Source organism: Antrostomus carolinensis, unplaced genomic scaffold (assembly GCF_000700745.2).
Source record: "Antrostomus carolinensis isolate BGI_N321 unplaced genomic scaffold, ASM70074v2 scaffold1200, whole genome shotgun sequence".
Classification (NCBI taxonomy): domain Eukaryota; kingdom Metazoa; phylum Chordata; class Aves; order Caprimulgiformes; family Caprimulgidae; genus Antrostomus; species Antrostomus carolinensis.
The window spans coordinates 46,576-67,541 of record NW_010287512.1 but is presented as its reverse complement, the minus strand read 5'-3'; the positions used below and the strand labels follow the sequence as shown (position 1 = coordinate 67,541).

General features: G+C 36.6%; 1 protein-coding gene across 1 annotated transcript in view; it reads right to left on the bottom strand.

Moving 5' to 3' along the window:
• Window positions 1-323: 323 nt before the first annotated feature.
• Window positions 324-20,966, bottom strand: part of ADGRG6 (adhesion G protein-coupled receptor G6) — a gene marked incomplete at its 3' end in the record, with an annotated part of 58,140 nt that continues 37,497 nt past the window's right edge. Inside the window, exons 9-16 of the mRNA XM_010162989.2 lie at window positions 13,482-13,624; window positions 12,658-12,772; window positions 10,679-10,740; window positions 8,996-9,203; window positions 8,347-8,512; window positions 4,926-5,066; window positions 1,466-1,582; window positions 324-369 (exon numbers count right to left, since the gene is read on the bottom strand). Coding sequence (XP_010161291.2) covers window positions 324-369; window positions 1,466-1,582; window positions 4,926-5,066; window positions 8,347-8,512; window positions 8,996-9,203; window positions 10,679-10,740; window positions 12,658-12,772; window positions 13,482-13,624 — 998 coding nt within the window. The remainder of the gene's footprint in view (window positions 370-1,465; window positions 1,583-4,925; window positions 5,067-8,346; window positions 8,513-8,995; window positions 9,204-10,678; window positions 10,741-12,657; window positions 12,773-13,481; window positions 13,625-20,966) is intronic.

Sequence of the window (20,966 nt, the reverse complement as noted above, 5' to 3'; positions counted from 1 at the left end):
ACCATTCATGTGTCTGATTAGAATTACTATTTAGTTTGTGCATGCAGACTGATGAGTGAAAAAACTGCTTTGAGATGCCAAAAAGCAGAGAAACTTTATTTACAAATTTAAAATGTTAACCAAATTTACATACAAAACTTTTAGTAAGAATATTTAACATTTGCTGTTACAAGTTACCTTACTAACTAGAAATGATACAGTCTAAAGATTTCACCTAATTCAGCAAGGACTGATTAAGAAGCAAAGAGCCAAGACTGACAGATTTTAAACCTTGGACACCTTTATTCCCCATATAAAAGAAATTGCAGTATTTTTAAACTTACCATTTTTGTTCATATCCCAGAAGACACAAGTAGGCTTAGGATCTTCCTAAGAACACATAAAAAGTAGACCTTTTATACCTCTTGAGACATAAATCCCATCAACATATACATATGATATACAAAAGGTATTTTACTGCATATCTTTTCACTTAGTAAGCAGAAGAATAAACATTATTTGGACTGTTGAAATTTTGTCTTGTGTCAAATTAGTACTTACTCAGCTAGGAAGACAGATCTGCCCAGATTATAAAATCTAGAGCACTGTTCCTCTGCACCATTCCTTTTCCACATCCTCAGAATAATGAAGTTTTATTGTCTTGCTAACTTTATCCATGAGTATGATGTCTTTAGAGAGTCTAAAGTGGAGTTTATTTTGTGACTTTACAATAATCATTATAATGAAATGTAAGGTAAAGTTAATTGAACTGTGAAAATTATGAACCAGATTCTCATTACATAAACATTTTACTTAGGTATTACATTTTAACCTCTTCTTTCTTAACCTCTCTAGTGCTATTGTCTCTGTTGGAGTAGCTACAGACAATGTGTCTGAGGACAGAGGCAAGCTCATATGTTTTTTTAACTGAAACAGTATGTGCCAAAAGGTTGCATTTGGTCTGTATTTCCCTAAATGAATTGTAGTCATCTTTTAACAACGTGGTTCTGTCCATTCTTCCTTTGCTGAAAACCACATAACAACAAAATAACTTGGGGAACTATTAACAAAGCAATTCATGCTTGATCAAAGAATTTAAATAATTCTAAAGTTCCACTGTAATAAATTCTATCTCTGGTCACTGGTCACGAACATGGTCATAAACAAAGGCTTTGCCTACAGTTACTGGCACAGAAATTGTCTCTGAGTGGCAGAATCAATAGTCTTTCAGACAAATGTTAGATTGTGAATGGAGTAAGAATGTGTGAGGATGGGAGAGGTTATTTGTTTTTACTTCTTGCTTACTTGCTTTTGTTCTAGAGTTTTTATTTCCACTTGAGCTTATGTTTTTGCTCAAAATCCATCCTAATCAATCAGCCGATATGCTCAGCCTTTATTATATACTACTTTACTACGTATTTCATATATATATATTACTATATATAATCTGCATTCCTGTTCCTCTGAATAATCAGTCTTGTCTTACCTGAATTTTGGTATGCTTAATTGTAACCTTCACATAATCCTGAAGATCCTGAATGGTTATATTTCCAATACTGCATGCCACCACAAAACTAGTCAAATTGGCAGGATTTTCTGCATCCTTTGAAAGATTCAGAAAAATACAATAAATGCTTACACAGCACATAACATAAAAGCCAGAGTACACAGTTTCATTTTTGCAGTGTGCCAGAATAAATAAGTTGTCAGCATTTCTACACTTTTGATCATGCAATATAAGAACATTATGTTTATAAAATCAAATTACAGGTTTGCCTCATGGAAGTTTCCCTATTTTCCTTATAATCATAAACATATATAGGCACAACTATAGAGAGAGGTCAGAAGGCATAAATTCCCCTTTTAATCATTATGTCTGATGCCAACAAAATTATAACTCAAACAATGTAGCAGATAACAACCCGTGATACGATTAGCTCATTTCCCTAAACAAGAATGAACTAGCTTTCTTATCTATTGTCAACACTGTCCTTTTAATAGACAGAAAGTTTTCAGAGAATAACCTGTTTTCTGTGTTTAGTTGCTTAATCGTTCTCTATCTTAAAATGAATGACTAAGTAGTAGTAAACAAATACAAAGCAATGTTACATACTGTACGAGACAATATTTTCTGCGAGGTCTTATTTGACAGGAATTTAAATACAAGACTGATGTTATCACTGAGCAATGTCATTTCTAACCTGCAGTGAAAAAGTATCAGGTTGAGAATTTTCCAAAAGATAAGTTTTCCTTGGAAACTGATGATTTCTTGAAATGTAAATACTTTGGAAATACTGCTTTTATTTTCATGAGCTTCTGTTGAAACCTTCATAGTTGCATGCCTGGCTGGCCTTGTGGGAAGCTGTGAAGCTTGGTCACTGCCTGCGACAGATCTTGGGTTAAATGATGTCTATTGCCACTCACTTTCCCTCCAAAAATCTGGGCTGCCAAACTCCTGAACCCTCCTGATTCCTTCAGTCTAGGGGTTTTGTTAGCCTGGTAAGATGTCTGGTATTAGCTCAGCACTGGGCTCATGAGATCCCACCACTCATGTATTAAGTGCACATTATCCTGAGAAGAATATTTAATTTCATAAGAACCATACCCAAGAGTTTTCAAAAACACGGTGTTTCAGATTATACTGGAGCTTTGTGACATGATTTCCTAAAAACTTAAAAATTGCACAGGAATGAAAATGCAGTTTTCTAGACAGTTCTTGAGCATTCAAACAAGAGAAAATGTCTTGGCTACCACCTAAATTTCAACATCTGACAAAGTCTAGGAAAGTGTTTGGACACATTTCTATGGGTTCTGGTGGATTCTGCCTCTAGTAGATAACAAAAACTAGAAATAAATATCAGATGATCTCTGTAGGAAAGGCAATTTAATATAGTCTTACTTGTCGCTAGAAAGGAATACAAATAATGTATGCATTAAAGTAAAATACAGGTAACTGCTTATTTAGCTATAAGGTTGTGCTCACCTAAAGTTAGGGGTAAGTTTTTAGCCAATAAACTATACAGAGGTACAAAGTAAAGCAATGCTGAGGCTAGCGTCAACGACAGAAATCTGGTCTAGTCTAGGCAATCATTACAATTCGCATATTTATCATATTTGCACACTATTCTCATGGCCTCAGAACTCAGGATGATGATCCTTCCAACCAAACTTTAGACATGCAAAAATAAGATGTCTAGAACTGAAGTAGCCATTCTAGAGTTTCTTAACATAGTCAGTGAAAGGAAACTGGCACATCCAGGGCATATATCTAGGTCGAATATGGGCTGCCTAAAAATAAGTGTTCACTTTAGAAGCAATAAGGTGTACTGCTCAGCCTCTAACTGCTACTGCAGAAGATCTCACATCTCTTACAGGTTCATTGTCATATCTGTCGGCCAGTAGTCCTCTGTATGATGTTTCACCGTTATGTTGAATGCTTATAAGAAATACAGTTAATAGCATTGGGAATTTTTAATTGTAATTGGAATAAATTTATTTATGAAATACTTTTATACTAATGGATAAAGTTACTGGGTTTGAAATAGCATGTGGATCAATTTATTTTTAGGCTTTATTTTTAGCCTTTATTTATTGTTTTTTTTTAGACTTACTTTATTTTTAGACTGACTAAAATGTGAATTTTACACTTTTAAAATTAATTTTGGTGAACATGTTACCCATAAATTGTTTGAAAGGCAAATTAAAAAATGGAAGGAATTTTAGTTGTAAATTTAGATGTTAATTTTCCTGATTTTTGCTTTTCAATTACTATTAAGTATCCCTTAGAAACACATTCTAGCACCATTAAAGGACACATTCTGACATTATAGGATTTTGTGCCATTATAAAAAGCTTACATCTGTACTCTTCTGGTTTCTTTATTAAATATATCCATCCTATTTTTCTCAAAAGCATGCTTAAAATGAATACTATTTTAAATGCCTAAAGATACTTCAGAGTGTATTTCAGCAAGCTACTGAGGGTCATGGGTATTTTCTTGCCTAGATTATCTGAAGAATCTGGATACACTGCCAATAAAAACGATAATATAGGGACAATACAATACTACAGAGTGCTGCGGATGCACAAGAGCCAAAGGTCACCTGAAATACTAATGGGAAAACAAACTCAAGTTTTCTGAGGTTCAGTCGACAGTTCACTATGAAACAATGCTTCCTTCTTAATTAACACATTTTTTTCAAAATAGGTATTTTTTCGGTTGTTTTTTTCCAAGCTGTGAACTCTTCCTAATGTTTTTGGTATCTACCATAAAGGAACTATTTATAATTACCATGTGATGGGACCCAAAGGAGAAAAACTCAAATCTACCTGAGTCCCTTTAGTTTTCAGGTACAAGTATTGTTACCTTTATTCCGTATTAAAATATGATGTGCTTACGAGAACACATATATGAAAGGAAGAAACAAATGTTCTCTGGCTGATGACCATCAGCCCAGAGTTTCCAACTGAATATAAGTAGTCAGCTGGATATGAGTGCCAACCAATTATTTTAAGGAAAAGAAAAAGAAAGAGTACTTAGCAGTGTTATAGGCCAAATTATTTTCTGATAGAAAAGAGCCTGGCTCCACTGAACATCAAGGATCTATATTAATGCATTTTAACAGAATTTATGCCCTTTATGAGGCCTTGCTACTTTACTCTGATTATAAGCAGCTGAGATCCAGTTTCCCATAGTTAACCCTGAGAAAAGGTTTATCTCACATGTGGCAGGAATCTGCAGTCAAATCACTGACTTGAATTCAATTTGGGTACTTCGGCTATTTTGTCGCTCTGAACATAACACTGTCTCTAGTGCCTACATCTGCTATCACCTTCCCATTCCTATAACTCATGAGATGCTGTGAAATGATTACACTACAGGAAACATTTAGAAGCTGCCTTTGACTCACTCTAATTGAAATTATTTACAACACATTAAAGTTTACCTGAAAAAGACCATTTTTATTGAAGAAAGTAAATTGAGCCCTGGATATAACTTCAAACTCATCTTGACTTAAATTCTTCAGTAAACTTGGTGGCAGAACAACAGAAGCGAAGGCATTTGTCTGATCCTTGTCAAAATCTATCTGTTAAATAAACAGAAGAACAAGTTCAAACAAAACCCAAACTATCCATGGTCCACAATTGGGTTCTCCTTCTTACACAAAGGTATCTAAACATGAAACTAGAACAAATCAACACTAATATGACCTGTCCCTATGTAATGAGCTGATGCAATTAAAAAAAAAAAAATGCTTAGGAGGTTTTCCCACCCTTCCAGCATGAGATCAGCCTTCTGCTACAGGAAGGTATTAGACAAACCAAACAAACCAAACAAACAAACTCCTTGACCGCTATAATGATGATCTGGAAATAATGAGATGGCAATAATGGCAGTCAATAATTTTCAGTAACTTTCAAGATACTTTTCCTCATACCAAACAATGTTGAAAACTTAAACATGTGCTCTGAATCCTTCTTTCACGAGTTGTATTATTTGGCTTGATCTGCATATCTGAATTAATTCTCTATGAACTTTTCTAGTCTCTCTGTTTACAAAAAGGAGATTTAAAAATAATTATTAGTGTCACCTCTCTATATTTATCTTCCTATGTAGCACAAAAACAACACTTTCTGCCATCAGTATAAGCTTAATCTATACTGGCAATAGACTGGCTGAAAGCCCTCTGTGGCACAGGGATGTAACAAGTGAGCAGGAAATAAATAAGAATGCAAACTTACATTTCATTAGCTACCAGGCAGGAATTATATTACTGCATGCTCTCCCACCATGGCACACTCAAGGTATGCCACCCTGCCCATCAAAGGAAGGGGAGCGAGACATCTCACAGTGGCTCTATAGTAAAAATGTTCAGAATTTTACAGTGAGGTAAGGAAACTCACACTCCTGACTTCTCCAGAAGCAACTTGGTCATGTATTTATGCCTCTCATAATCAGTCTTATAATCCTAAAAGCATCATTAGCTAATAGAAAGCTAAAAGCCATAGGCTACTGACAGATTTATTTAACTTGTAAATTTTCACTGATTTACTGTGAATAACAGGCACCCTTGGAAATTAGTAAGAAGTGGTTCATACATATGTCCCGACAGGGCTAAATGCAGTCAAATAAAAGGTTTTTAAAGAATAATTCTGACACATTAAACAGAAAGTGTGTGCGTGATAAAGGTGTCCCATTAGGTATTGTCTGCAATTAGAGTGGAAGAGGCTTCTATAAAGAAGTATGGATATATTACAGGAACAATTTAATAATATGAATCACCAAAAGCTAACTTAGTCAAAGGTTTGGCAAGAAACATAAAGACACAGGGGACTGAAATAGAATCTTTCCAAATTGCCATGGACACATTTGCTTGATATCTAACTTTAAAAAAAAAAAAAAATGAAGTAAAATCTGGAAACATTCTGACATACAGCTTGAAGAGTTTAATGCTCCTTGATGAGCCTGGGATAGATCATCACATCACTGGTGAAAAACCTGGGCTTTCACAAGGGAATCTCCCTCCAGCAGGGACAGCAAGTATCTTTCCTGGCAGGCATGGAAAATACGAACGGTGACCACAGCTGCTGCAGGCTTTTCTGGTAGGAAGGATGCTAAGAATTCTCAATCAGATGTTGGAAATTTAAAAGTCTGAGAACAAACTCATGTTCCAATAGGAACATTATAAATAATTTGTCAGAGTTTGGATTTTATGATTATTTAGACAGTGCTGTAATAAATGATTCCAGGGCAAGAAAATTCCTGGATGTCCTCAAGCCACAGATGGTAATCCTTATTATACATGTGAACATCCCAAACCTGACTTCAGATTTTTTCCTTTCCTCTTTCCATAAATACAGGATGAAACCTAGAGGAGAAATGTTCCTTTTATAACAAAGAACAATCAGCTATTGAGCTTCATTAATGACAGAGTTAAACAAAAGTAGATTCACAATCATAAAAAGTTTTGAATAAAATAGATTCTTAGAAATTTTAGCCGAAACATCTGTTAATATAAATACGTGAAAACTCAATGACATTAAATCCATTTGTATCTATTTAAACCAGCATTTGAGTTTTGATCCAGTCTATATACACAGCATGTAAAATGCCTGCAGCCTATTATATTACTACTACTTTTAATAGCAGTGTCTTCATTACTGGTTTTGATTTTTACAGTACACAGTACTTTATAAAATGATCAGATATTCATTATGACTGTCATCTTGCCAATTTGCAGCGGGAATTAATCTGGTTCCATAAGATGCTTATACTCTAGTGATTAGTCTTTAACTGTTTTTCATAATGCCATGTTTTGTTTGGATGCAGATTTGGTTCCTCTGGCCCAAACAATAGCAGTGGGGTTTTTTTTTATTTTTATGTTTAATCTTTTCTGTGTGTTTCTCCAAATATTTGAATGGTTAGACTCCTAGGAAACTGAGATTACATTACCTCTGTCATAGACTTCTTATATAACTGTGGAAAAAAATACATTGCACTTCGTTTTTAAAAGCATTTAGGTACCGTAAGATCCAGACAGGCACATAGTGAAATTTAAAAAGTCTAGACACCTCACTGCTACTGATTTCAACAGAATCTTTGGAATATCCCAATAGGTGCTCATGTGCATCTCAAATATTATTTCATATTTCATAACTTTTAGATGTCTGAGCTTTTCTATTTGTGAAAAAAGAAGAAAAAATATTTTTGAGGTGATGACAAATATCTTAATGATAGCAGCCTGTCTAGATACTCCAGCACTGGAGACCATTCTGCATTTTGAGTGGTCTGGGTTTCTTTTATTTTTCATGTCTAGGCTGGCCAAGCTCCACATGAATGTCTCGAATCACCTCAGACATCCCAAATGGCACAAGCCTATCAACCTACGTGTGGACAACTGGATCAGCCTTAGGTGTCTGTTAGCAGTAGGTGTTTAAACTATACTGGAAGATTGAAGACCTATTCTATCTGCAGAAATCTACATGTAGATACCTACATTTAAGTGTTTTATTCTAAAGTTGAAATGCATCAATGGAGTTGTTAGCTACTGTACAATGGGTAATACAGCAGACCGTTAAAAGATTATTTTTCCCTTTTCATTAGTAAAAAAAACCCAACCAAAATTAAAATGGATAAAGTCTGTTCTGGATTTGTAAGCAAATTACTTTTCATCTGTATGGAACATGTGAGTTTATCTGGGTTTCCTGTCACTCAAGGAAATACTACATTAATCTGTTTGGATGATTGCAGGCAAAAGGAAATAGAAAGCAGGGGAAGAATTTGGAGTTTTAAGTGGTTTTATAGGAACCACAGTAAACACACTTGGAAAAACCGGCACATTTCAAATACAACTGCTTGTTCTGTACCTGGAAATCAGATGCATTGTTCTGTGGGCTGACACTGAAAGAACCACCTTTGAATGAAGTTGAGTTTAAAGAAGACACTCCAAGTGCAAGGTTTCGTGTTGAAATACTCATGGATGGTCCAGTGAACTGAATCTTTAAAGCCAAGGCATCAATAGTTTTTAGAGCTCTAAAAATAATAGAAATAAATTTATTCTAAAAACTGAATACAGGGAAAAAAAATTACTATGCTCTGTATGATCTCCATGTTTAAGATGAGCCTCTTATTAATGACTATATTCTATCACCCATCTGTGTATTCACAAGGAGACTGTCAAGCTATTTATGCATCTCTTGCAAAAAGAAGTTTTTGATTGACAGAAACTATCAGACTACATATCACTAGTCCTGAAATAATTTTCCAACAATACTTAGATCTATGTTGTGTCATGTATCAGGAGACTTCTTCTCCATCCAAATACTTTACGTTTGTCATGCACATTAATTTTAGTACAAGAATAAATATTTGTATATCTAGTTTGGAAAATTCCTTTTGATGGAAATCAGAAAAGTTTGATTTTTGTACTGCAATTGTTTTTATATATGGAAGGATGAAACCTTCCATCCTTCCAGGTTGCTCTCAAAAGCTTGTCTCAGATGCAGAAATACTTACTCTGAAGATGATGCTGCCAATACACTGTCTGAACTGGTCAGAATATTGGAAAAAATTGTCACCACGGTAGAACCCAGAGATTCATCAATTTCTTCATCGTTCACAATTTTTTTGAGCTTCTGCACAACATCATTTACTTTGTCTGAGGTTAGCTGCTGCCCTTCACCAGTGAGATTCAGAAGCTGATTGGCTATATCTGCTGCATTTTCTGTAAGAGTACATGTAAAATGAAATAAAGAGATAAAATAATGCATATCAGTCCTGAAGTAATCAGAAATATCCTCATTGTTGAAAGCTAGAGCATGTTCCGTGACACTTGTAATGAACATAGGATTTTATAATTTTATCAAATTTATAATTTTATGAAAAAGTATATAGAATCTGCTGATTATTATATACCGTCCTCTCTGGCTGTGTCTTTCTTTTCCTTAATTTGATTTGAGTTTGTAAATCAGAACTATTATTAAAAGGATTGATTGAAATAAAAAAGGGGGAAGTAAGAAATAAAAAGGGTATTTTCTCTCTTTTTTTCTTCTTATGCTATTCTTTTTTTTTTCCACTGGAAAAAGCAGTTTCACTCTTGAAGTGAAAAAAATGCATCCAGAGTCACTATTACTGAGAAAATATTCACTCTTTTAAGCTTTGGGGAGAAAGCTTGATGTTATTGTAAATGTTTCAGTTCCTTCAGAGGACTGTACTCTTACTTAGAGAGTTGGTAAGCACAACACACAATTAAATGTCATGAGAAGAATCTTCCTGGTAAGGAAAGTTGTACACTGTGTGCAATGGCAAAACAGCGTAAATCATATGTTAAACTCTAAGTTTGATGCTGCCTGGATAGAAAACTAATGTAAACACTAACATTTTACAGTATCAAAATATTTAAGATTTATTGTAATTCACAAATAAGATTTCAAAAGATCAACCTTCTTTAGTCTGCAACTGGCTGCATTTTTTAATGTTGAGTTTTATAATATACTATATATATTATTTTGCTATATTTACTGTAGAATGTTCATTTTACATGAAACAATATTTTCATATAGTCTAACTGGAAGTACTCAATCAACTAGGTTAGGTGTCCAGATCCGCTAGGACCTTTCTGTCAGTGGAGAAATAAAAAGAGTCTTCTCCAAGAAAGCAATTCAGAACAGGAGCTTACTGTAGGTGCTCTGAACTACTTATGAGATTATAATTTTCTTCACAACGTCTAGCACTAAAAGAAGGGGTCATAAAATTGTTGTCTATTACTCCTTTAAGGCCAAAATGACATCAATGGGCATTCTGTGAATTGAAAATAAATCTGAAAATGTCTGATCGTAAGGCCAGTGAAGAGATTGGGAGCCTTTCCACTGGCACATACAGGCACTGGAAACATTTAAAAATTTGTTTGAACCTGCATATCAAATTCAGGCAAGCTACCACCTGCCTCTATTCATGCTTAAATTACCTGAAGAGTCTGATGTATTTCATTAATTGGTAAGCAGAGCTTTTTATGGATGGGCTGAATTCAGCTTTCCTGGAGCTCAAATATTTACTTTGCACTCATTTTTTAGAACTATTTTAAACAACTTAGTATAAAGGGGGAAGGTACTCCCCCTTACTGTAACTTCCTTAGAGTAAGCAGTAACCAAAGTCTACAAAACTAATCCTTTAGCCAAAGACCAATATCAATATACCCACCTGTGCAATTTCTAAGATCAGGCTGGCCCCAGTATGATGTATAGTTCTTCAGACCCAAATAGCTAAAGAGGAAAAATGACAAAATTTACATGAAATACAATAGAAAAAATATCTAAATGTTTCATAACTCTTTTGTAGGTGTAACAGTGGTCCACTCTTCTCAACTCAAAATTTTCCTAGCAACATGGCCCCTAGTGAAATGAAATATGTATGTTTGACAGTGGACATATGTGACCAATTAAGTGACAGTGCTGAGAGAAACCCTAGCTCTTTTGGAAAAATTCCCAGCTGATTCCTATACTGATTTGATAAATCGCAGCAGTGGAAATTCTGGTCTTGTATTTCAGTAAAGATCCAAATGTTGACACAAACTATTATGCTCTTCGTATTCCCTAATCAGGTGCTGTTTGTACAATTTCTCTTTGATATAAACTGCTTTCATCAAGTCAATAGCAAGCTGTAATACCCCTCACAAGAACACACACACAAGATATTTGGAAATATAAATTTATGCTACCCATGAAAACTAGGGCAGGTCACCACAAGATCCAGATCCAAGGTGAGGGGATATAAAGGGTTTTTTTTTCCCAAATGCTTTTTAAATAGCCTTACCATAGCAAAATACACAGATATTTTAAGACATATAACTGCACAGTAGCAGGTAACCATCTACTGTGGGATGCACAGGAGTAGAAGAGATGATTAGAAGAGCTTCCTCCTCTCTCAAAACACATCCCACCTGTGCTCCATATTGGCAAAAGCTAGTGGAGGCAGAGGCAAGGAAAGCATAGCACAGCACAGAACATGGTATATATATTTTTTTATGAGAAGTGCTGTACCCAGACAATCAATGGCATTGTGTAGGCCTCAAATGAACAATAAAGATAAGCAAGACTGGGGCAGCAAAGGTCAGAAGCCTTAATTTTTAATGATTCTGTGGCTCTGACATAATAACAATTCGACTTCTGCACTACTCACTCTACAACAAAAGTTGGTCAATCAGAATCCAGCAGTTCTTGTACAAGATTAAGAGACTGAGGAAGTGAGTTAGTTAAATATAATGCTGGTTTATTTCCTGTTTGGCAAAGAACCTCAAAGCTGATTCATATCCATGTTGCCATATTGTTTTCAAAAAGTAAAAGATCTAGTCTTCTCAGAACATGTTCCAGACACAGTGTGGGCAGATAAGACTATTATATTGCATTTAATGGTGAACATCCTAAATAGTGAAGAAATTAATTAATATTGCATCATCATGGCTGTGTTCAAGGCACTCAAAGGAGATCAAAGCCATATTGTTTTGGTAATATATCAAAGGAAGTAATAATATTCCCATTTTACAAATGGGAAGTAGAGATACAGTGGATAAATCTTTAGTAGATGTTCATAAAGAAAGCCTACAGTAGGGAAAATTTATCCTAAACCTTAAAAACACAAGCTCAAATATTTAATCATAAGATTATTCCCACCTTCAGCTATGACCAACTACTGGCAAAATGCTTATTTCACAGGATTTCTTTTACTTTCCCTTAATGAGATGAGAGGTTCAGGAGTAAACCAAATACACATCTCACCTTCATAGAATTTTGGTGAGAATTTCTTATGCAAGTCACATAGTAGTAGTGGAGTGATAGCAAATGTAATACTTCAGTTTCAGTAACATAAACATCATGACTTGATGAAAGCAGTTTCATTCGGTAAGAAGGTTCTGTTTTTATAGTCGCTTTGAACATGTATTAATTGTGGGCCTCAATATGCCCTACAGAAGTGGTAGATAAGCTTTTTTTTTCCTTTACCAATAAAGTACATCTACTGCACACACATAATCTCTCACATAGAGAGATAGAAATCTCACATAGAAATCATCTTCCTGAAATAAAATACCAGCCAATGGCAACCATTATGGAGGATGCAGTTTAACTATATAACCAGAAAGTTGCATTTGAAGCTCTCAGCTTCTCAGATATTTGAACACCTACCAGGTTCTTGATGCAGTCTGAACTGAGCTCCCATGGCATAATATAAAGTTGGTCACAGTTGGTCTGGTATCTGGCCAAAAGTAGTTTGGAGGGTTTTCTTCAGCTAAACATTTTTCTATAAAAATAACAATATATCAGCGTTAATGGTAAATTTCTTCATCTAATCATCTTCCATTTCTTGTCCTCAGCTCATCAACCAGTCTACAGCACAAAGCTGTCTTCAAATGAAATGCTTGCTTGTTACTTATAGAGTAGTGGCAATGGAGGGGTGCACAGCAGGGGACAACACATACTACTGCTGGTCAAGGGAAAGGATTGAACGTGCATGCTGCATCCACTTGCATTCCATCAGCCTTCACCTCCCAAGGGAAAGGAAATCTCTGACTGGAAAAATTTGAATGGGAAAAGATGAGAGCTAAAAGGAGATTGATTAAGGGTAGCAGCTGCAGCTGGCAGGAGCACAAACAACAGCGCTGAGGAGTGGGCATGAGGGGCCTTGGAGGTCCAAAATGTCTCATTATTGCTCTGGCTATAAATCACACTTCTTTATCCTCAAACTGCCAGAGAAGCTGTCAGGAATTGTCCCAGCCTCTTTTGAACTAGACAGCAAAACACTGACTAAAGCTATCTGGACAACTCTCTGTTAAAAGACTTATCCTGAGCACAACTCTCTGAGATTAGTGGAACAATGGGGCTTAAAAGAACAATTTAAAATCTGAAACAGTCTTTCTCTTTGAAAATGTGCTATCATTTTAACACAGAGGATGCTGATTTATGGACAAGCAAATAAAATCTGTTGTGTAACAAAGCCAAAAACTACTTACCCACTGGATCAACATCCACAGTATGAAGCATATATCCTCCTTCCATGGTCTTATTATTATTTATGAGTTTCTGTCGGATGTCTTCCTCTTCTAAACTGATGTTGTTGGTAGCATTATAAACCAGAAGAGCCAAAACCCCAAAACTGCAAGGAAAATTATCCGGGTGTTTGAGTCAGAACAGCAGAGACCAAATGTGTGGAAATAAAAATATCTGACAAACTCTGTTTTTCTGAGTATGGAACAGTGTCACCAAGACAATTTTGATTATTATCTGTGAATTATTATTTTTTTATCTATAGGGCCACAACAAGAAAGCACAGTTGGGAAATTTCATGTTCTAGGTACCATTAAAGAAACATATAATCAAAATAGCTAAGAAATGTTTTCAGCAGATTTAGATTATTTTAAAATTATATTAAAAGATGAAAGCATAAACTTGTGAGTTCTAATTGGGCCCTAATTAAATTTAAAAATCTTGTTGCTTATGGCTTAGGAACTTAAGAGCTGATTCATCCCACCTTACAAAACTTGTCAGGATGGGACAAGTCATCCTCCAGAGGGTTTATCTCTCTGATGACTACAGAGGAAGACTAGAAGATTAACGAAGAACAGATGCCTAACATTTCAATGTCTAAATTTTGATGGAGCGAAAAACACCCCGACAAGACTTCTGAAACATAGTCCTAATTAGGAAAGTCTAGTTGCTCAGATGAGTAATTCAAGTTTGAGCAGTAATAGCTGTTTTGTACTGTAGCCCACTGCTACTTTCTTGGGCATAAGAAATAGTTCAAAGGGCCCAAGTCTCTTTCCTGTGAGAGAAATAAAACAGTCCCCACCCCTTGTCCAAAAACATAGCTTTTCTGGAAGGAAAATAATGAACAGAATAGCAGTTCTAGCAGGACACAGGAAAGAAGTCCAGAGTGGAAGGCTCAAAAATTTCCTCCTGGGACACAGAAAACACATGTTGGAGAAGAGAATACGTTGGTACCCAAGAGCATTGCTTGGCTCTGGCTAGTAGGAGGTGACGCCACTGAAGCATGGAACATTGGATCTCCATGGGAGCAAAAGTGTGGAAAAAAGGAAAAAGCAAGCCTGCTTTGGGCTGTCTTCATCTAAGCTTTGCCCTTGGATAACCAGCAGCCTGAATAAAGACAGAGCTTTGCGGTGTGTGAGCATTTCCTGGCAGTCTGGGAACAGTGAGTAGGGCACACACCAAACCCAGCTGCTTTCACTGGTGGCTCCCAGTGCAAGAAAGTAGCAGTGAGCTGAAGGGTCTTGAGGTCTACTTAAAGAAGAGTAGGAGAGAAAATCTGTAGAGACACTGTATCGGAGAGGGCTAGTAGGGTTTTTCAGGTACCCCTTCCTAGACAGACCAGGGTTTCATTTCCAAAAATCTTCCAGAAATACATCACCATGATGACAGCTCAGAGTTGCACTTTCCAGAGATGCCTAGTCTGGTACAGTATAACTACAGCTTTGTGTACAGATATTGCTCTTAGATGGCAGATTTATCCCTCTTTCTGTCAGACATAACTCTGAAAACTGAGTAACTCCAACCAATAATTCTGAAGTACTCTCATTAGTGAAATGGCATTAAAAGAGCTGGCAATAGAAAACAACTTCTCAGTCTAGGCAAAAAAATTTAAAAGCCCAAACCTCATAAAAAACCAATAAATATGAACTAAATACTCCACACATTTCACTGTTGCTGATATAAAGAAATAAGTAAATATACACAGTCCCTGGTTGGTGGGGGTTTTTTTTGTTTGTTTGTTTGTTTGTTTGTTTGTTTTTTTTGTAGAACATGAGTACACATTTCTTTTTTCCTTGCCATATCCACTGTTTTACTGGTAAACATGTTGCTGGAGAAGAAGATTAAAATGTGACTACCTGCAGGTTTGGCTTGTTTCTTCCCCAGTGAATATATTTTAGCAGAGAAATTCCAGCTATCCCTGGCCAGGTTGCTTCTACCCTGCTCCCAGAGATACTGAGTTACTCCTAAAATTCCTTTGGTCTCTCTGAAGTGTTTAACATATGGCAATAGCCTCAGTAGGGTGGACATGCATTAGCAGGCTTTTGCTGTATACCTCAGATATCTTACGAGGCACAAGTTTATTATGGCATTTATTTTTAGCAGAAGCATGGAAATTGCCTATAGGATTGCCAATTCCTTCTGCCCTCCAGTACTTCAGCCCCAGAGTCTCCTGGAACTTAACCATCTTTCCTAAAAGACTCTGGCTTCACTCATCTATTCCCTTTGCTTCAGAAGAGGAAAACTTAATATACTGATGCCACTCCCTACCTCAGCACTTTGGCTGCAAAACAGAAGTCATAAGCGAACACTCATTGCTACTACTATGCTGTCTATTGCAGGACTCCCAACTAACCAAAATGATATTTAGTACCCATAACTGTGCGGAAGGATAATGGCAACAAAACAGAAGGGATAATGATAGATGATGTAGAACGGGTTACAGTTATCTCAAACTACTATAGATTAAAGTACCTATTATGAGCACTGATAAAAATAATCTGTTAAACCACTTTGCTATTTGTTTTCTGAGAAACTCTTAGAGCACAAGTCATATACTGCGTAATAAGAGCCTGTTCCATATTATGATGAAAACAATTTCTATAAACTTTTCAGAATGACTCATGCTATGTTCCCAAAGTAAATAAATACCTTTTAACTCGACAGCTGACACAACATGAAGCTGAGTGCTTCCTTCCACTTTTGTCACACTCGGATCCCATAAAGGAAACATTTTAATGGTGAAGAACAAAATTCTCAATTGGGGAAACAGTAGGCCTACACTCAAATAAATGGCAACACTGCCATTCTCTGCTGGTATCACCAGATTTGCTACACGCAACCTTACATCTTTTATTGTGTGGTATATAAATGCAGATAGATTCTTGCAGCAGTAATCAATTACAAATTACACATCACCTACAGTAACCTGTATTGCTAGTATTACTGCTGTCAATACAAAAAAATGGACTGTGGTGTAGGTAAACACAATGGGGATAAGTATTTATGCCTCTCTTCTCTTTGACTGAAACAGCGACAGCTGGAGCAAGCAGGAAAGCAAGGGGAGACCGGCGTCTATCCCACTCTGTCCTGGTCTGTTGAGCTAATCTGTCTCAGAGAGAGGAGTTTAAGAAGCTGCATCCTCACCAGAGGAACAGGAGGTGGTGGGGGCGCCTGCGCCGCCATGGCGCGTACCACAAAGCCGGCTTTCTTCTCCGGCAGTGTGACTCAGAGCTATTCCAGGACAGCGTGCCTACACACGGGCTGTGGTCTCACTACTACGCCACGCAAGGAGCCTGAAGGAAGGATTAACAAACCATGCGAACCGTGCAGCACAGACTGTCTCATACCTGAAGATGTGTGGTTGATAATTAGCAATCCTTATTTCTCCTCTTGTTTCAGTTATACTAGAGAGGTTGAACTAATACTGAATTATTGCAGTTGTCAAACTGTTTAACAAATCACTATTAATTTATTTCTCAGTTAATATTGATTTAAAGTATATAAAAAAATCATTTTTAAAGCTCTTAAGTACTCAGAGAATCTAAATTTTCACTAAAAGTCACTGGGAATTGCATTCCTAACTACCTTCGCATATTTAAAAATGTTTTAAGATGTCAGCCTTAAATTCTTTACCAATCTTGCTGTTATGTTGGCTTTGAAGATAAGCAGTGATGGGTAGCTATAACTCAAGACTAGCAGCACAGGTAGGCCCATAAAGTCACCTGTAAACACTAACTTCTTCACACTAACTGGACAGAGAAAAAAAAGAACTGACTATTGCATAAGTCACTCAGTGAAGATGTAGTACAGACAAAATGTTAGAAAATACACAGGATGAGACAGAATGAAATACAAAAGTAGAAGGAAATTAAAAGCATTCCACAAAAGCATCTGAGTTGTGGATAAACTTTTACTTGAGGTGATTTTGACTGTGATATCATTAAAAAGTTCAGAACAGAGAGCAAAAAAATAGGACTGGGCATATAAACACATTCAAAGTAATGCCAAGGATGAAGAGGTTCCTTTCTCAGCAGAAGGCAATGCTATCGAAAAAAAATAAAATTTGACACTTCAGGACACAAAACTAAAAACTGCAGCTACTTTTTGGACTACTAAAAACAAAAGCATCCTAAGCCTTCCTTTAAGTTAACGGACAATGTACCAAAACAGTGCTGTGAACAGCATCACCATGCCTCTGTGCCTGTCCTTGTGTCTCCAGGCCTTGCTCCTCCTTGCATATCTGGTGTGGCAATACAAACAACTATGGCTTTTCAACAGAAAGCACTTATAATATGTGATGATTTGGTATGAAGACTATTCGTTATTAGAGAACGTAGCAGAAAGGCAAACCAGAAAGGACTGGAATCCCTCACATTTTAACAGCTGTTCTTTGCTGAAAGTAGTTTTTGGTTACGCTTGAAATATGTTCCAAAACATCAAAGAAAACCCCCATTTCCCAATACATTACTTTCCTAAAAATGGCATCTAACAATGTCAGGCAACAACACTAAATCCAGTTAAAGTCAGTGGAAAGACAAAGGAAGTAACTGGAAGCTGGACTGAGAACAGGTAGCCTCAGCAGGAGGCTAAGAAAGTATCATACTTAATCACTCAGTGGAATTCCCAAATTCCTCCATCTGTGATGAAGGCTTTCTTTACAGGTCATGGACACAAGATGCCAGCAGGGCACTGTGAAGAAACTTGTGGATTTCTGCTTGGCTCTTTCTTGGTCAGTTTTGCAAGCAGAAATTTTATGCATAATGTGCATACTATATAGCATTTAAAAAATGTCACTCAGCACTGGCCAAGGCTGTCCCTTACTACCTTTTGTAACAGTTGAAGTCGGGGGGAGTAGAGGTGGGCCAGCCCCAAGTTGTTCCTAAAACCTCACCAGTAGAAATCAGGAAATATTTTAAAACAGGAATAGGCATCACAGATGTGTTCATTTATTACAAGAATAGCATTATTATTTCATAACTAATAGTCTGATGTAATCTACAAAGAATGCAAAAGCCTAATACTTTACTTGGTAAAGATACTTAGGACTATAAAAGCAAAATTACGCTGCTCTGATGTTGCTAACTCCTGTCTAAAACTATTACACAATCTAATTAGCTTAAGTTTTATCCAAGTGCATTAAACATTCCATTAGGCAACACAGCACCCAAGAACACAGCATGCAGGAGCCTGAATCTGCCTTATTGACATTGGTAGCAAAACTCCCACAGACTTCAAAAAAGCAGGACCAGGCATGGGCAGCTCCAATTTCCTGCTTTCCTCATTTTCATTCATAAGAGAAGGGATTTCTGTTTAAGCTTAGTGGTCTTTTTGCTACCACTGTGGTTTTTAATTTGGATGAGTTGTTTAACAGTATTGACATTAATGTTTCACATAGTAGAAGTAATTGAACACAGGAAAGAAGCAAAAAATATGAAAATCCAGTAGAGGAAGTTGGAGCAAGCACAATCTTATTTATATGTTAAGTGCAGAAAAGGTTATAAATGAATTGGGGCCTGAATTATCAAAAACTTGCAAAATAAAAAAAGAAAGGAGAAGCAGGGGAGCTTAATAAAGACCAATTCCCACACTGAAGCAGCCTAGTCATCCAAGAAGACCTAGGATCAGTAGGATGCTCTGAGAAAAGCAGCAGCAGCAGTCACAGGAAGTTATGACAATGCTGCAGTGTCATAAAAGGCAAAGAATAAATGAAAGAAACAAACACATTTATAATTTATCTACATAAAGAACACAAATCGGCTTCACTTTCAAAGGTTTGTGCAAAATAATGAGGGACAAACAGCTATGTCCATAGCCCATTCTGAACTCCTGTGCTTTATTTTGAATAGCTGTTCTCTCTCATTAAGAGATGGAAACAGTATGACCAGAGGAAAAAATTAAACATGGACATAAAGTCAAGTACAGCTGTGATAAAATTCTGTCTATTAAAATAGTTAATAATCTACCAAAGTTATTAGCTTGATATACTACTGTCATCCAGAGATCTCACCATATTAAAGGTGCTGTTAATAATATGATAGAATCATAGAATCATAGAATCATAGAATCATAGAATGGTTTGGATTGGAAGGGACCTCAAAGACCATCTAGTTCCAATCCCCCCGCCTTCAGCAGGGACCCCTTCCACTAGATCAGGTTGCTCAAAGCCTCATCCAGCCTGGTCTTAAACACTTCCAGGGAGGGGGCATCAACAACTTCCTTGGACAACCTGTTCCAGTGTCTGACCACCCTTACAGTAAAGAACTTTTTCCTAATATCTAATCTAAACCTGCCCTCTTTCAGTTTAAACCCATTTCCCCTTGTCTTGTCATTAGTTGCCCTTATGAAAAGTCCCTCCCCAGCTTTCTTGTAGGCCCCCTTCAGGTATTGGAAGGCTGCTATGAGATCTCCCCGGAGCCTTCTCTTTTTCAGGCTGAACAGCCCCAACTCTTTCAGCCTGTCTTCATAGGAGAGGTGCTCCAGCCCTCGGATCATCCTGGTGGCCCTTCTCTGGACTTGTTCTAACTGGTCCATGTCTTTCTTATGTTGGGGGCTCCAGAACTGGACGCAGAACTCCAGGTGGGGCCTTACAAGAGTGGAGTAGAGGGGCAGAATCACCTCCCTCGACCTGCTGGACACAAAGTCAATATGCACTTTTGGACTTGGCACTCTGTCTATCTCTCATCAACATGTACTTAAAAGCATAATAAGCACAGTGTACTTTGGATTTCTGCAGCTCATAGAACACAGCAATGAAAGAGGAACAGTCCACTTCCATATTTTTGTTTTGTTTTGCTCTTCTCCAGAATGCAGTACAGTTTACAATATTTATTTAGAAAACATCTATTTTTAACATGTCAGAAAAAGCAAGCTTCCTACCTCCCACTTTCAGCTTCTATTTCTTCTCTGAATTATTCTCTCTCTAATGATTCTTCCTCTTTCACTTGCAAGAAGACTAGGTAGGGAGAGCAGTAACAGAAGTTCCTTGATAAGGTAGCAAGTGTGGTAAATAAGGGTTGAAGCAAAGCAAAATGCATAGAAAAGGTTGTGTAGGGTTGTTTTGGTTTTGTTCTGGCTTGGTTTTTTTTCAACTGTTATATAAAAGACTAATCCAAAAGGTAAGGAAAAAAGATGTGATCTGAATGATAAGAATATGAATTCATATAAAGAGAGCAATTCATTCTCAAAGAGCAATTTAAAGAATTATGATAGTGCCTTAGAAATAAAAAGGCTACGATCTTGTGGAAAATTTAGAAAAGAAACAAGGTTTAGTGAGCTAGACTAAAACTAATATGTTCACTTCTGTAAAAGATAAAGTTGAGGCCATGATACTTATGAGTTAGGTCTTAAATTTTAACTGTGGAGTGAATTCTGTTCAGATGAACGTGAAGGTAAATGGGATATGAAGTATTTAAAAAGTAAGGAAAATAGTGGAATGTCTAAAACTCCAAGAG